This window comes from Trichomycterus rosablanca, chromosome 17 (genome assembly GCF_030014385.1).
Source record: "Trichomycterus rosablanca isolate fTriRos1 chromosome 17, fTriRos1.hap1, whole genome shotgun sequence".
In the NCBI taxonomy this organism is placed as follows: Eukaryota; Metazoa; Chordata; class Actinopteri; order Siluriformes; family Trichomycteridae; genus Trichomycterus; species Trichomycterus rosablanca.
The window spans coordinates 16166464-16184715 of record NC_086004.1 but is presented as its reverse complement, the minus strand read 5'-3'; the positions used below and the strand labels follow the sequence as shown (position 1 = coordinate 16184715).

Below are 18252 nucleotides of genomic sequence, written 5' to 3'. Positions count from 1 at the left end.
GTCACATCCAACTGCTGTCTTTGAAAGATAGGCGCAGGAGTGCTGTCAGCATTGCTGCAGAGATTGAAAAGGTGGGGGGTCAGCCTGTCAGTGCTCAGACCATACGCCACACACTCCATCAAACTGGTCTGCATGGCTGTAACCCCAGAAGGAAGCCTCTTCTGAAGTCTCTACACAAGAAAGCCCACAAACAGTTTGCTGAAGACATGTCAACAAAGGACATGGATTACTGGAACCATGTCCTATGGTCTGATGAGACCAAGATTAATTTGTTTGGTTCAGATGGTCTCAAGCATGTGTGGCGGCAATCAGGTGAGGAGTACAAAGATAAGTGTGTCATGCCTACAGTCAAGCATGGTGGTGGGAATGCCATGGTCTGGGGCTGCATGAGTGCAGCAGGTGTTGGGGAGTTACATTTCATTGAGGGACACATGAACTCCAATATGTACTGTGAAATACTGAAGCAGAGAATGATCCCCTCCCTCCGGAAACTGGGTCGCAGGGCAGTGTTCCAGCATGATAATGACCCCAAACACACCTCTAAGACGACCACTGCTTTATTGAAGAGGCTGAGAGTAAAGGTGATGGACTGGCCAAGCATGTCTCCAGACCTAAACCCAATAGAACATCTTTGGGGCATCCTCAAACGGAAGGTGGAGGAGCGCAAAGTCTCGAATATCCGCCAGCTCCGTGATGTCGTCATGGAGGAGTGGAAAAGCATTCCAGTGGCAACCTGTGAAGCTCTGGTAAACTCCATGCCCAGGAGAGTTAAGGCAGTTCTAAGAAATAATGGTGGCCACACAAAATATTGACACTTCAGGAACTTTCACTAAGGGGTGTACTCACTTTTGTTGCCGGTGGTTTAGACATTAATGGCTGTATATTGAGTTATTTTGAGGGAAGAATAAATTTACACTGTTATATAAGCTGCACACAGACTACTTTTCATTGTGTCAAAGTGTCATTTTGTCAGTGTTGTCCCATGAAAAGATATACTTAAATATCTGCAGAAATGTGAGGGGTGTACTCACTTTTGTGATACACTGTATGTAAAACCACGGCAATGTTAATAATAGACAACACTACTTTCTCCAAGATTACGTTGTCTACCCGTGAATCGCCTAAAGTGAATTTGGTGTGTGTGTCGGTTGAGAAGCATAGGGAGCCCATATTGGCTCGTAGTTCCCATATATAGTCCTGTGAACGGTGAAAGTTCTTCGCGCAGCAAATTTAAAACAGCTCCTTAAATAAGAGATATGCGCAGGGTGGGAGAGGCTTGCTAGTATCCGGTGTCGCATGTACCTTGAGAGGACACTACGAAAGCACATATTTGCCAGCTCTAAGTGAGACTGTTCTGGCACTTCAGGTCAGCGTTTAGCTCAGCGTAGACGCTCTTTGCTTCTCTGTTTTTTCCCCATTTGTCTCGGCCTCCAGGACAACAAGCAGCAATGGATGCCATTAAGAAGAAAATGCAGATGCTCAAGCTCGACAAGGAAAATGCATTGGACAGAGCCGAGCAGTCTGAAGGAGACAAGAAGGCATCAGAAGACAGGACCAAACAGGTTGGCTTCAACAATTCTTCATGCATGTGCGTGATACATACCCCACTATGATAGACTGTATACTCCTGAATATGCATATAAAACTTGTGTTGGAACTGAATAAGCTGTGCAGAGAGGGGTTCATAATTTAATTCTGCGAAGTAATGTCCCTTGCGTCTCTTTTATCGGAAAGACTAACACTTTAGCTTGACAAATTAATATAATCGAAAAATAAAATTACGATAATTAATGATTTTGCATATGACAAATAAAAAAAAAGAAATTAAAATTCCTAATAAATGGTGTATCATCAAGTAATTTTATAACCCTGTAATATGGGTCATATATTCAGTTTATTATTCTGTTTGTATTGACTACCTCTCCGTTTTTTCGTGTTTTTAGTTGGAGGATGATTTGGTCGCCCAACAGAAAAAACTTAAGGCAACTGAGGACGAGCTTGACAAATACTGCGAGGCCGTGAAGGATGCTCAGGAAAAACTGGAAATGGCCGAAAAGAAAGCCACAGATGTAAGTAAAGTTTAAGCTTGCAGTTTATTTCTGCGGAAATGGCTTTAACCGCGAGCATTCAGAATTGTTATCCTTTTCGACATCCATTGTCTATCTTTGTTATGTAAGTATTATTTAAATAAATATTGTTCGCTTTACTCAACATACTGCAAGTACCTTGGACAAAGTATGTTTGCTTGTATAGTTTTACATGTTTATGCTTACAGCGCGTGGATTTACATATTTAAATAATGCGTAGTTATGCGAGAGTTAAATTTAGGACCGGTGTTGTGCCGAATTCCCTCTCCCCTGCAGAATCCGACTTCCATTCGCCTGCCGAAATCATACACCCCCCATGATCTCAGCAATGCAGAGTCTGAATCACATCTCATTTATTTTTCCAGCATGACTTGTATTTTGTGTCCAGAAAAGCATTTTGCCCTACGTTTAACAGGGGGGATTTTATATAACACTGTCATACTAACACTGCCGAAAGCATACTGCCCAAATTACCCCCCCCCCCCCCCCCCCCCCCCGTTGAATTTACAGACAGATGCTATAGTGTAATCCACAAACGAATATAAGCCACCAGAATTAGTTAGTTGCACCCCAGAGCTGAGAGGGGCATAATTTTGACTTGTTCAAAATACTCCTTCAGACTATGTTAAAGCTTCTGACGTTTCCACCCATATTAATCTGATAGTTATAATTATTATATAGCTATAATGAAAATAATCATTACTACAATTGTTGTTATAATTATTATATATAATTAAACAGGTTGGTTATAATTAAACACGGTACTAACAACAATTGTAGTAATGATCATTACTACAATTGTTGCAACCTTTTTATGAAGTACAGTGAAGTACAATGTACCCTCATTTTTCATTGTCTTAGCTATAAACGCAGTGAAAGTCTGGCCGTTGGACGCTAATGGGAGTCGCATTCTGCCGGGGAGTTTATAGGGTAACGCTATGTCCTAGTGAGCCATAAACTCCCCGGCAGAATGCGGGGAGTTTCTACTATATGCTTGGCATTTCTACTCCGTTAATTAGAACTAATAAAATAAGACACGCGTTAACGTTATAAAACAAATCATACGTTTCTATAATATTCTACATACGTTATTCCAAAAACGAGGTAAGTTTAGTTTTCGAGAAGACACAACTGTAAATCTGTATTTCCATTATTCACTTTAATGGGATTACTCAGGTGAATATTACACGGCAGATAATTAGGATCGTACTCGGTGTATGGCTGCGTTTACTCACTGTAACTAAGCAAAAAATACACCTAATTAAAACAGCTTTAATAGGGATTTATAGATGTTCAAACGTGTGCGATTGAATTTACTTTATTGTGTCTTAGCAGCATACGGCATTTTGCAACCTGCATTTGAACATTTTATAAAATAGGTACTGCATATTTATAACATATAAACATAAAATAGGTACTGTATATTTATAACATATAAACATAAAATAGGTACTGCATATTTAGAACATATAAACATAAAATAGGTACTGTATATTTATAACATATAAACCAAGAGGTGTGAACATTGGCTTTGTGGTTGTTTTGCTGGCAGTCGAACTGGTGCATTGCAGAAAGTTGATACAAAACGTAAATAAACAAACAAATAAAATAATAAATACAAAGGGCGCTCGGTGGTGCAGTGATCTAACGCGCTAGCACAACACTGCAAAAGTTAAGCTTTTGGTCAAAGCCTCTTTAGTTCAATGATCCCATACGGAAATGTATATATGACATATATGCCCCTATAAATAATGGTTTTTCCACATATGTTACATGTAAGGGGATATATTATTATAACATACATGTATCCTCTGGATATATGTAATATATGTAGATATACTGTAAGTTTATAACATATATGAAATACCCATAATACAATGTGTGTATCTACATACATTAAATATATTTACAGGATACATTTTATATGGTATTATATGTTTTATCCATATATGTTAGCATACATATTTAATTTATTTATGCAATTTTATTAACATAACATATGATTTTTCTTATTTTTAGGCATTCATGTATATGTTTTATATTCAAATGTTGTGTATTATCCACATATATAAAGAATATATTTATATGAAAACATCTTATTTCAGTGTAAACCCCCAGACCTTAACAATTAACGCTGTAGGTAAAAACTGATTCTGACTCAAAGCAATTCAAATCTGCAGGTAATTTTATGGTCTACAGTTATAAATAAGGAATGACAAAGTGTACTAATACTAAATAATAACCTTTGGTTGTCGGTGGCCATTTTTACGGCTACTGTACATTTACATCCTGATTCTGCCTAGCCTCTGCATTTTGGACCAGAATCAGTCTGGTGGTGAGTGCCCTTCTGTTACTCTCACCACCCCATTATAGTTTTGTATTCCATTACTATTGGGTTTTAAATCATTAGAGTAAAACTATATCTTTTAAAAGAAGAAATACATAGTTTGTGCTGATCATTTAATTGACCTTATCTTACACTATGTGTTAATGGACAGTAAGTTGTTTTTGGAGTTCTGTTCATTTAATTATTTTAAATGTTTTCTTATCTATGTAATGACTGGCTAGCTAATATTACAATTCCTATAGGAAATCAAACCATTTTAAAAAGTCCCTTTTTAAAATATCAAACACCCACATCACCAGCTTTGCACATCTAGATTAGGGATTGTCAGGGACCAGTTTGTCATTTAAGAATTGTTTTAGTTGAGTACGGTTTTAGAGTAAGCTGCAAAGTCCACCCACAGTTTTTCTTACTTGACACCCTGCCATACATGCCAGCCTAGCATTAAGCTTGTGAAATACACAAATCAGACAATCTTAGCCATAAAGCCATGTGAGTCGTTTATTGTTGCCATTTGCCTCTTCATAACTTCTTTGATCAATAACCCTCTGTCCTTTTAGAACTTTATTCTGGAGCTTTTTTGAAAGAAGCTTTAGAATTAATTGATAATGAACTACTTGCAGTAAGATAAAATCTTAAGTAAAATCACTAATCCAAATCAGACACTTTACAAATGAAATTGCCTTAATTGATAAATAATTTTAATGCTTTTGTCACTTTAATGTTGATGCTTATAATATGTAAAATAACACTGAAATATTAAGATGTAATTTATTTTGTAATGTGACAAAAGATAAAAATTTTACATGGGAATATATGCAATGTGAATTACAAATTATTTGAATGAACGTGCTAGTAAGCAAACAATACATCTTTCAATAACTTCTTAATGCTACTTAGGATTAATAAAACAGCTGTATAAATGACTAGTGTATTATTCCTGCCAGAAAACCCCTAACCCTAGCTAACCCCTCTAATTTAAGCTTTTTGTTAGCTATCCAAACCAATTTATTTAACATTTTATCTGAAAACATAATTTATAAATTATTTTTAAAAATGTACCTATACAATGGCCAAAAGTATGTGCACACTTCAAACATGTGCAAACATTTATCATATACTTTCATCTTTGTGGAAACAGTCCTGAAAAAGCCCTTGTTTCAAAATGACAGTGGTTCTGTACACTAGGTTTGCTATGTTGACATGGTTTGGAATGAAGAAACTTAAGTGGTTCTGACTTTAATTCCCTTTGAACAACTGTGGGATAAAGTAAAACATTGCAAACCAGGCCTTTTAGTGTTGCAGCATTTATTATGGAATGAAACATTAGGGGTCTATCAGCTTAGCAACACACACTCTTCCTCCATTTTTTCATTCCTGCAACCTGAGTATTTCATCTCAGAATATTCTTAGTTTTAATCTGTATTATTAAAATGATACATTTAAAGTAGTTTTATGTAACTAAATTTAGTTAATCTAACTATGCAATACAATCCTATTAGTTCTTTTGTCAAGATCGGTTTGTGTGTAAGAGAGCAATTTTTTGTTCTGTTTTTAGGCTGAGGGGGATGTGGCTTCCTTAAACAGGCGAATCCAGCTGGTTGAGGAGGAGTTGGATCGTGCTCAAGAGCGTCTGGCCACTGCTCTGCAGAAATTAGAGGAAGCTGAGAAGGCTGCTGATGAGAGTGAGAGGTGTGCTGCTCATCCTAAAGGCCAATTATCTCTTAGATAAACATGCCAGATAAGTCAAATCGTACAAAAGGAGAGAATATTGTTAGGAAGTAATTTAAAGTAGCTGTTTCCCTTGTTTTATAGAGGCATGAAGGTAATCGAGAACAGGGCTCTGAAAGATGAGGAGAAGATGGAGCTGCAGGAGGGCCAGCTAAAGGAGGCCAAAAACATTGCTGAGGAGGCCGACCGCAAATATGAGGAGGTAAGAAAGATTCGTCCGACACATATTTTGTTTTCCATTTCTTTCCTTTACTGTTACTCCTTCTTAATATATTCCTGTTCAACTTCCTTGTGTGTGTGTGTGGTACAAGGTGGCTCGTAAACTGGTAATTGTTGAGGGTGAACTAGATCGTACAGAAGAGCGGGCTGAGCTAAATGAGGGGTAAGATTCCTGACTTTTAAAATAAGATACACAGATGTCTATTTTACAGTGGTGGGAGCAGGAATGTTTTCATGAAGGTGCTTTGGGAAAGCTAAACTTTTTAAAGCAAGACCCTAACAAAAAAAAAAAAAAGATATTCTGTTAAACAACAAAAAAATTTAGTTGCCAAGCAGTCAGAAACACTATAAGAAAGTAAAGATGAAATATATCAGTCTCAAAGGAGTTTTAGTCAAAATTAGTTTAATGCCTACATTGAATCACAGTAAAATATATAATCTGCAGTCGGAGAAAACTTGCAAGAGTCAGGAGTGGTAGGCCTGCTTACATTTCTTCACAGGGTTAGTGACATTTAGCCAGGAAGACACAATGAACATTCAAAGCAACATCAAAATAGTAATAATAAATAAAATTAAAATAATAATAATTATTAAACAAATAAAACCTCCACAGAACTATGCAAATTTCTAGCCTTAGCAACATTCAATTCACTATCAATTCAATGACAAAAGACTAGGCAAATTAAGATGTGTTGAAGAAAAGAAAGAGGAAACCACTGGTAACACAGACAAAAATTAATCATCATCTGACATTTGCAAAAAGCACCTGCAAAACGTTTTTTAGAATAAATGTTCTATTGTTTCAAAGATGTTAATGATGTCCAAGGTGAAAGTCAAATACAGATATGGTTGTAATGTTGATTATTTTGCTGCTCCAGAACCTGGATTACCTACTTGCTGCTGTCATTTAGTAGACGATAAATTGTACTTAAGAATTTATGTATGTTTGTGTGATACACATACATACATACATATATATACTGTATATATATATATACTGTGTATATACTGTATATATATATATATACATATATATATATATACAGTGTATCACAAAAGTGAGTACACCCCTCACATTTCTGCAGATATTTAAGTATATCTTTTCATGGGACAACACTGACAAAATGACACTTTGACACAATGAAAAGTAGTCTGTGTGCAGCTTATATAACAGTGTAAATTTATTCTTCCCTCAAAATAACTCAATATACAGCCATTAATGTCTAAACCACCGGCAACAAAAGTGAGTACACCCCTAAGAGACTACACCTCTAAATGTCCAAATTGAGCACTGCTTGTCATTTTCCCTCCAAAATGTCATGTGATTTGTTAGTGTTACTAGGTCTCAGGTGTGCATAGGGAGCAGGTGTGTTCAATTTAGTAGTACAGCTCTCACACTGGTCACTGAAAGTTCCAACATGGCACCTCATGGCAAAGAACTCTCTGAGGATCTTAAAAGACGAATTGTTGCGCTACATGAAGATGGCCAAGGCTACAAGAAGATTGCCAACACCCTGAAACTGAGCTGCAGCACAGTGGCCAAGATCATCCAGCGTTTTAAAAGAGCAGGGTCCACTCAGAACAGACCTCGCGTTGGTCGTCCAAAGAAGCTGAGTGCACGTCTTTGAAAGATAGGCGCAGGAGTGCTGTCAGCATTGCTGCAGAGATTGAAAAGGTGGGGGGTCAGCCTGTCAGTGCTCAGACCATACGCCGCACACTACATCAAATTGGTCTGCATGGCTGTCACCCCAGAAGGAAGCCTCTTCTGAAGTCTCTACACAAGAAAGCCTGCAAACAGTTTGCTGAAGACATGTCAACAAAGGACATGGATTACTGGAACGATGTCCTATGGTCTGATGAGACCAAGATTAATTTGTTTGGTTCAGATGGTCTCAAGCATGTGTGGCGGCAATCAGGTGAGGAGTACAAAGATAAGTGTGTCATGCCTACAGTCAAGCATGGTGGTGGGAATGCCATGGTCTGGGGCTGCATGAGTGCAGCAGGTGTTGGGGAGTTACATTTCATTGAGGGACACATGAACTCCAATATGTACTGTGAAATACTGAAGCAGAGCATGATCCCCTCCCTCCGGAAACTGGGTCGCAGGGCAGTGTTCCAGCATGATAATGACCCCAAACACACCTCTAAGACGACCACTGCTTTATTGAAGAGGCTGAGGGTAAAGGTGATGGACTGGCCAAGCATGTCTCCAGACCTAAACCCAATAGAACATCTTTGGGCCATCCTCAAGCGGAAGGTGGAGGAGCGCAAAGTCTCGAATATCCGCCAGCTCCGTGATGTCGTCATGGAGGAGTGGAAAAGCATTCCAGTGGCAACCTGTGAAGCTCTGGTAAACTCCATGCCCAGGAAAGTTAAGGCAGTTCTGGGAAATAATGGTGGCCACACAAAATATTGACACTTCAGGAACTTTCACTAAGGGGTGTACTCACTTTTGTTGCCGGTGGTTTAGACATTAATGGCTGTATATTGAGTTATTTTGAGGGAAGAAAAAATTTACACTGTTATATAGGCTGCACACAGACTACTTTTCATTGTGTCAAAGTGTCATTTTGTCAGTGTTGTCCCATGAAAAGATATACTTAAATATCTGCAGAAATGTGAGGGGTGTACTCACTTTTGTGATACACTGTATATATATATATATATATATATATATATATATATATATATATATATATATATATATGTATATATATATATATATATATATACATAAATGTGTATACAGTATATGCATACCTACACACAGACACACACTCATACATGTGCCGATGCATTTTTGTGTCTATACCATATAGAGGACCTTTGTAGGTATATAGTTTCTTCATGTAAGGCTTTTGTTGTTTTATATACCTTGTTACCCTCAGCTATTTCACACTCAATTATTACGTACAATAATGAAATCGAATATATATATATATATATATATATATATATATATATATATATATATATATACAGTGTATCACAAAAGTGAGTACACCCCTCACATTTCTGCAGATATTTAAGTATATCTTTTCATGGGACAACACTGACAAAATGACACTTTGACACAATGAAAAGTAGTCTGTGTGCAGCTTATATAACAGTGTAAATTTATTCTTCCCTCAAAATAACTCAATATACAGCCATTAATGTCTAAACCACCGGCAACAAAAGTGAGTACACCCCTTAGTGAAAGTTCCTGAAGTGTCAATATTTTGTGTGGCCACCATTATTTCCCAGAACTGCCTTAACTCTCCTGGGCATGGAGTTTACCAGAGCTTCACAGGTTGCCACTGGAATGCTTTTCCACTCCTCCATGACGACATCACGGAGCTGGCGGATATTCGAGACTTTGCGCTCCTCCACCTTCCGCTTGAGGATGCCCCAAAGATGTTCTATTGGGTTTAGGTCTGGAGACATGCTTGGCCAGTCCATCACCTTTACCCTCAGCCTCTTCAATAAAGCAGTGGTCGTCTTAGAGGTGTGTTTGGGGTCATTATCATGCTGGAACACTGCCCTGCGACCCAGTTTCCGGAGGGAGGGGATCATGCTCTGCTTCAGTATTTCACAGTACATATTGGAGTTCATGTGTCCCTCAATGAAATGTAACTCCCCAACACCTGCTGCACTCATGCAGCCCCAGACCATGGCATTCCCACCACCATGCTTGACTGTAGGCATGACACACTTATCTTTGTACTCCTCACCTGATTGCCGCCACACATGCTTGAGACCATCTGAACCAAACAAATTAATCTTGGTCTCATCAGACCATAGGACATGGTTCCAGTAATCCATGTCCTTTGTTGACATGTCTTCAGCAAACTGTTTGCGGGCTTTCTTGTGTAGAGACTTCAGAAGAGGCTTCCTTCTGGGGTGACAGCCATGCAGACCAATTTGATGTAGTGTGCGGCGTATGGTCTGAGCACTGACAGGCTGACCCCCACCTTTTCAATCTCTGCAGCAATGCTGACAGCACTCCTGCGCCTATCTTTCAAAGACAGCAGTTGGATGTGACGCTGAGCACGTGCACTCAGCTTCTTTGGACGACCAACGCGTCGTCTGTTCTGAGTGGACCCTGCTCTTTTAAAACGCTGGATGATCTTGGCCACTGTGCTGCAGCTCAGTTTCAGGGTGTTGGCAATCTTCTTGTAGCCTTGGCCATCTTCATGTAGCGCAACAATTCGTCTTTTAAGATCCTCAGAGAGTTCTTTGCCATGAGGTGCCATGTTGGAACTTTCAGTGACCAGTATGAGAGAGTGTGAGAGCTGTACTACTAAACTGAACACACCTGCTCCCTATGCACACCTGAGACCTAGTAACACTAACAAATCACATGACATTTTGGAGGGAAAATGACAAGTAGTGCTCAATTTGGACATTTAGGGGTGTAGTCTCTTAGGGGTGTACTCACTTTTGTTGCCGGTGGTTTAGACATTATTGACTGTATATTGAGTTATTTTGAGGGAAGAATAAATTTACACTGTTATATAAGCTGCACACAGACTACTTTTAATTGTGTCAAAGTGTCATTTTGTCAGTGTTGTCCCATGAAAAGATATACTTAAATATCTGCAGAAATGTGAGGGGTGTACTCACTTTTGTGATACACTGTATATATATATATATATATATATATATATATAGTATATATAATTAAGTGTGAAATAGCTGAGGGTAACAAGGTATATAAAACAACAAAAGGCTTACATGAAGAAACTATATACCTACAAAGGTATATATAAACCTACTATATGGTATAGACACAGAAATGCGTCGGCTAGTTAACAAAACTACAGATTTGTATGCCTGTAGTTGTGGTTAAGTTCAGCCTGATCAGTAAGTTCAACAAAAGGATGATGTATGTTTGTGTGGCAATGCTGCTATTAATCACAGAGTCCTTCAGTTCATAAGTTCCCCTTCACATACCCCTTCACATACAAGTAATGTCATGAGAGGTCACAATTTTTCTATAGTGATGTTTGATATTAACGTTAACTGTTGACCCATAAGTATGTTTTGTGCACTTGTGATGCAAATTTGATCATGAAGTATTTCTTTAAATAGCAACATGGCCTGTATATTTGAAAGCATTACATAACTACAGTGAAAATTTAAATCCATGCCAAAATATATTTATTCAGATATAAAGTATGGAAAGTAAAATTAGTCAGAGCTCATGTTCTTAACTAAAATGGTAGGGTTCACAGTGAAATTGATAATGTTTATTTGTTGGCTTTCTTTTTTATTAAAATAATTTATATTGTAGTAAGTGCTCTGATCTAGAGGAGGAGCTGAAAACAGTGACCAATCTTATGAAGTCCTTGGAGGCACAAGCTGAGAAGGTAAGGTTGTGTGTGTGTGTGTGTGTGTGTGTGTTTGTGTGTGTGTTCTTCTGTCTTTAACTTCCTGCTCATTTTCTTCATGCCTAAAGTACACTCAGAAAGAGGATAAATACGAGGAGGAAATCAAGGTCCTGACTGACAAGCTAAAGGAGGTATGCTTAATTTTAAGTTTTGTCAAAAAGTTTTACATGTTCCTAAAACCTTAAACACACTATGGCCACTGGTATTTAAACCATGTGCATATAATACATAATTTTGATTAAATGCATATAAAATGGATATAAAGGCATATATTAGAAGTGCTATGCCCAAAAGTACAGACACCTGGCCCTGGTCTTGTTAAATATCCTATTCCAAAATCATGAGCATTAATACCCCACTACTCACACATTCTGTAGCTTTAACAGCCTCTATTCTTTTGAAAAATTTTTTTGCTAGATTTTGCTCTGTGTTTGTGAGAAATTTTGCCCATTTAATCAAAAGAGCTTTTGTGAGGTCAAGCACTGATGTTGTACAATAAGGTATGGTTTGCAATGGACATCCAATTAATGCTAAAGGTTAATGCTGCAAAGTGGTAATAGAGGCATTTTTATTGTAGTCTCTTGCCAGTAATTTGAAATCATGTAATTTATTTTATATAATTGCTTTTATACAGTATATAACGGTTGTGGATGTTAGAGATGTTCCCTGGAGTACTGTTGTCCTTAATGCAAGACTGACCCTCTTTCTTCTCTGTGCCTGTGACTTCTTCGCTTACAATTAAAAATAAAATTAAACTTTGGAGTGCCATGATTTAATCTTACAAATAATATTTTATTCAGCCCACCTTTGGGTGACATATTTTTTTAGTATCCTCCTTAAAAATTCCAAGGTGATGGGCAGAATTACCAGACTGTTAAGTATCAAGTTTTTCTAGTCCAATCAACACTATGAAACTGCCTAATTTAAAATCAAGATGATAGTAAAGTCATGAGGGTATTTTCCAGACCAAAAGAGTAAAAATCTAATTCAACACTGTCTATAGATTGCATGACAGTCAGTTACATGAAATCTGGGGTGTTTGCTTGTGTGATAGGCTGAAACTCGTGCTGAGTTTGCTGAGAGATCAGTTGCTAAGCTTGAGAAGACCGTTGATGAAATAGAGGGTATGTCCATTTCCACACATATTTCTCATGTTATGCCTTTTGAAAAAATAAATTACATTTATATACAGTTTTTTGCTATGTTGCTATGTTATATCTGTCATTGTACTGTTGCAGTGTGTTTTTAGTAGCATGTCATGTGCTGGACTTTATAAAGAGTCCCAAAAAACCGCATAATAGTTCATATAGTTTTCAAATAGTTCAAATAGTTTCTAGTGTCTTATGACCACCTGTCTTCTGTTTCTGAATTTCTACTGTAGATGAGGTGTATTCTCAGAAACTCAAGTACAAAGCCATCAGTGAGGAGCTGGACCAGGCTCTGAATGACATGACCTCCATGTAAATACCAAATATTTTTTTTTGTGTGTGTATTTTGGTAATGTAGTATAAGATTTTCTGTCCTCAAGTGGTTTTTTAATTATGCTTTAGACTAACTAGTAATAATAGTTGTGTATACAGCACTGTGCAAAACAATATTTGCACGTAAATGTTTCCTATTCTAAACGACCGTTTCAGATTTAAAGAAAAAACAGTTTTTATATACCAACTGGGCAGGTGTGAAAAAGTCATTTAATCAATCCAAATCCAAATTTAATTAATAATTGTGTTGGATTAGACTACACACTGTCTTGGTTATTAACAGTCCCATTAAACATCAAATATAATGTTTCCAGTCTTGTAAAGGAAACCGAAAAGTCTCGAGAAGCAAATTATTAAAAGTTATATTTTAACAAATGTCAACAGAGATGGAAATTATTATTAACTACTAACTGAAACATGGACTTGTCTGACCACAGAACATGTTTCCAGTGTCAAACAGTTTCAGGTTGCATTTCTTGATGCGGCGGTAGCCTATTTGGCTACAGTGTATCACAAAAGTGAGTACACCCCTCACATTTCTGCAGATATTTAAGTATATCTTTTCATGGGACAACACTGACAAAATGACACTTTGACACAATGAAAAGTAGTCTGTGTGCAGCTTATATAACAGTGTAAATTTATTCTTCCCTCAAAATAACTCAATATACAGCCATTAATGTCTAAACCACCGGCAACAAAAGTGAGTACACCCCTAAGAGACTACACGCCTAAATGTCCAAATTGAGCACTGCTTGTCATTTTCCCTCCAAAATGTCAAGTGATTTGTTAGTGTTACTAGGTCTCAGGTGTGCATAGGGAGCAGGTGTGTTCAATTTAGTAGTACAGCTCTCACACTCTCTCATACTGGTCACTGAAAGTTCCAACATGGCACCTCATGGCAAAGAACTCTCTGAGGATCTTAAAAGACGAATTGTTGCGCTACATGAAGATGGCCAAGGCTACAAGAAGATTGCCAACACCCTGAAACTGAGCTGCAGCACAGTGGCCAAGATCATCCAGCGTTTTAAAAGAGCAGGGTCCACTCAGAAAAGACCTCGCGTTGGTCGTCCAAAGAAGCTGAGTGCACGTGCTCAGCGTCACATCCAACTGCTGTCTTTGAAAGATAGGCGCAGGAGTGCTGTCAGCATTGCTGCAGAGATTGAAAAGGTGGGGGGTCAGCCTGTCAGTGCTCAGACCATACGCCGCACACTACATCAAATTGGTCTGCATGGCTGTCACCCCAGAAGGAAGCCTCATCTGAAGTCTCTACACAAGAAAGCCCGCAAACAGTTTGCTGAAGACATGTCAACAAAGGACATGGATTACTGGAACCATGTCCTATGGTCTGATGAGACCAAGATTAATTTGTTTGGTTCAGATGGTCTCAAGCATGTGTGGCGGCAATCAGGTGAGGAGTACAAAGATAAGTGTGTCATGCCTACAGTCAAGCATGGTGGTGGGAATGCCATGGTCTGGGGCTGCATGAGTGCAGCAGGTGTTGGGGAGTTACATTTCATTGACGGACACATAAACTCCAATATGTACTGTGAAATACTGAAGCAGAGCATGATCCCCTCACTCCGGAAACTGGGTCGCAGGGCAGTGTTCCAGCATGATAATGACCCCAAACACACCTCTAAGACGACCACTGCTTTATTGAAGAGGCTGAGGGTAAAGGTGATGGACTGGCCAAGCATGTCTCCAGACCTAAACCCAATAGAACATCTTTGGGGCATCCTCAAGCGGAAGGTGGAGGAGCGCAAAGTCTCGAATATCCGCCAGCTCCGTGATGTCGTCATGGAGGAGTGGAAAAGCATTCCAGTGGCAACCTGTGAAGCTCTGGTAAACTTCATGCCCAGGAGAGTTAAGGCAGTTCTGGGAAATAATGGTGGCCACACAAAATATTGACACTTCAGGAACTTTCACTAAGGGGTGTACTCACTTTTGTTGCCGGTGGTTTAGACATTAATGGCTGTATATTGAGTTATTTTGAGGGAAGAATAAATTTACACTGTTATATAAGCTGCACACAGACTACTTTTCATTGTGTCAAAGTGTCATTTAGTCAGTGTTGTCCCATGAAAAGATATACTTCAATATCTGCAGAAATGTGAGGGGTGTACTCACTTTTGTGATACACTGTATGTTGATAATGGTCACATGGTGGTTTCTCAAATAATACCACCTGAGTGCTTGATGGTCATAAAAATTCAACAGCCTTTTTTGCCTTTAGCCTTTACGCCTATGAGATTTCCCCTGACTCCCTGAATCGTTTCATAATATTATTATTATTATTATATATTGTAGATGGTGAAGGTGGTGCAACAATGCACCGAGAAACACTGTCTTTGAACTGACTGACAGTTCTCTCTCACAAAGTTTTGCACAAGTGGTGAACCAAGACCCATTCCTGCTTGCAAAAACTAAGCTTTTGGTGGATGCTCTTTGGATTTCAATTCTAATGACCTCAGTTACCAGTTAAACTGCTAATTGTGGAAACTTCCAGAACAGTGTTACTTAACCTTAGTCTTATTTTGTCTCCTAACTTTTTTGAGTGTTTTGCAGGCACACAGGTGATTGAGTGTGTTTATTTTTTTAAGTGTGTTGCAGGTGTATTGCAGGCGTTACATTCTACTGTTTTTATAATTACAAAATACAATTAGGTATATCAGTAAAATTAATACAAATGTTTTCTTTGTACTTTTATCAATTAAATAAAAAAGCAAGCTATTACCTAATTATGATTTTTTAAAGTTTTTTTTATTGCATTTTTACAGCATAGAAAGTGTCCCAACTTGTCTAGAAATGGGGTTTGTACACATATGAAGTATACAATATATATGAATATGTACTGCTATAAAAAATATAATCGCCCTGCCTAATTACATGTGTTATTACAAATTTGTCATTATATGAGTAGGAGCAGACATAAAACCCCACATTTTTTTGGAAAATAGTATTAAAAGAAAACAACATTGTAAACTAAACTAATTAAATTACTCTTTGTTTCTTTTTTTCTAATTCACACAGATAAATGTTTTACATCTCATCACTGGGCCTTGGCACCAAAGAACGGACACCTCTTTCTGTTCTGACATCACATTATTTTTCTGCTTTCTGTCACTGCATTTATCCATCAGATCATTTACAGAGTGCATAAAGCCCAGCTCTGTTGTATAGAACTTGATTTTGCTTTCTGTAAAATAATAAACAATTTACAAAAAAATGCCTCACTTGCTTTTTCTTTTTGTTGTTTTTACTTTATTGTTGAAAAAAATAATCCACAAAAGCTTGTTTACCACCTTGAAGTAATTGTGCTTAATGTTTGTATACCCGTATCCTACTGAATGCTATAAATGCTATAACCTTTAGGCAAATCTAAATCTGTAAAGAGATAAATCTGTTCTTCCTAATACTCTCTCAGATTTTTGACCGCTAACTGGTCCAGCAGTTTTTTAAGATATTGACACAGAACCAACTCTGGAATGTTCAGTCTGATACAGCTTTTGGATGTGCACACTCGTTGAGACACAATGACAAGTTTAATTTTTTGTTTCATTCACTCCTATTCATTTTTTAAAAGGCATGTTAAGGTACTGTACTCAGCGCCACTCTTCCGCTTAACAAATTTATTGGCACTATTTTGGATATACCACCACCACATAGTCATTTTGACAAGCACTCGTTTATTTTTCTATTTGAAAACTCATGTACACCTTCAGTGCAGTCTTTACTCCGCACACACATACAAACTGTGACCAAAAGTATTCACCTCCATATACATATATACATACATACGTACATACCCCACATATTAGCAAAGGTGTTCACACCCCCACCAACTACAAGCTTGCACACACTCAATCACCTACCTGAGCAAAAGTATTTACACCCTTACGAAATACATGCTTTCACACACACAATCACCTACCTAAACAAAAGTACTTACATTTACACCAAATACATGCTTGCACACACACACAGTAACCTGTTTAGGCAAAAGTATTCACAACCCCACCAAACACATGCTTGCACATACACAATTACCTGTCTGAGCATAAATATTCACACCCCCACCAAATACAGTGGTACCTTGAAACCAACGTCAGTTGGTTCTGGGAGTGGCGCTGAGTTTAAAATGCGTTGAGTTTTAAGGTATTTTTTCTATTAGAATGTATGGGAAACCTGTAAATGCTTTTCATGGTCCTGTGGATTTGCATATATTTTAGGCTAATGTTTAGGCTAATACTGGGGTTGTTTTTGACACTTAGTCACTGAAAATAACACAAGTATAATATTAAAAACACTGAAATACAATTACAAAACAATTAAAAATCAATAAAAAATACAATAAAACCTGCACTTTACTTCTTTACTGTTTCCTTATGCTTCTCAATTAGTGGAGAGAACTTATGAGCAGTGATAATTAAGAGAGGTTTAATGTCGTTCTTTTAATACATTAAGTCATGTTAAGCTTTTTTTTTAAGATAAGCGTTTTAGACTCTCAAAAAAGCTATTTATCAGAACCTCAAGCTGTAACAAGTTTAAAAGTGAAATAGTGAGGAAAATTCAGATAAACACAGATTTATGTGCTTTCAAAGTGGATTTGACGTTTATTCCACACAAATGCAGATTCGTCTCGTATTTGCACTTTGATGACGTTTCACCACACCGCTCAAGCCGAGCGCTGAACAAAGCAGCAGTCACACACACGTTGAGTTTAAGAGAAACGTTGAGTTTAAGGGTTACAAATGTCTTGACAAAGGGTGTTACATTTTCAAGATTTTGAGTTTAGGGGATGTTGAGTTACAACTGGTACCACTGTACATGGTTGCACACACACACTTTAAACTTTTCAAATGTATAATTTTGTAAAAAACCTAAGTCAACAATAATTCTATTGTACAAACAATAAAACCTCTACAAACCGACTACATAATTGATTTGATTTCATGTTTTATCTGGTCAGCTTTATTTAATTTGTTAATATACATATAGTTATGCATTCCATGTCT

The 18252-nt window shown here is 37.6% G+C and overlaps 1 protein-coding gene across 1 annotated transcript; it reads left to right on the top strand.

The window, feature by feature from the left end:
* The first annotated feature begins 1343 nt into the window (after positions 1–1343).
* tpma (alpha-tropomyosin) lies at positions 1344–16456 on the top strand. Its single transcript, XM_063013534.1, has 10 exons — positions 1344–1562; positions 1944–2069; positions 5990–6123; positions 6247–6364; positions 6474–6544; positions 11657–11732; positions 11822–11884; positions 12808–12877; positions 13135–13213; positions 16268–16456. The coding sequence occupies exons 1-10, from the start codon at positions 1449–1451 to the stop codon at positions 16269–16271; spliced, it is 855 nt and encodes a 284-aa protein (XP_062869604.1). The 5' UTR covers positions 1344–1448; the 3' UTR covers positions 16272–16456.
* The last annotated feature ends 1796 nt before the right edge of the window (positions 16457–18252 follow it).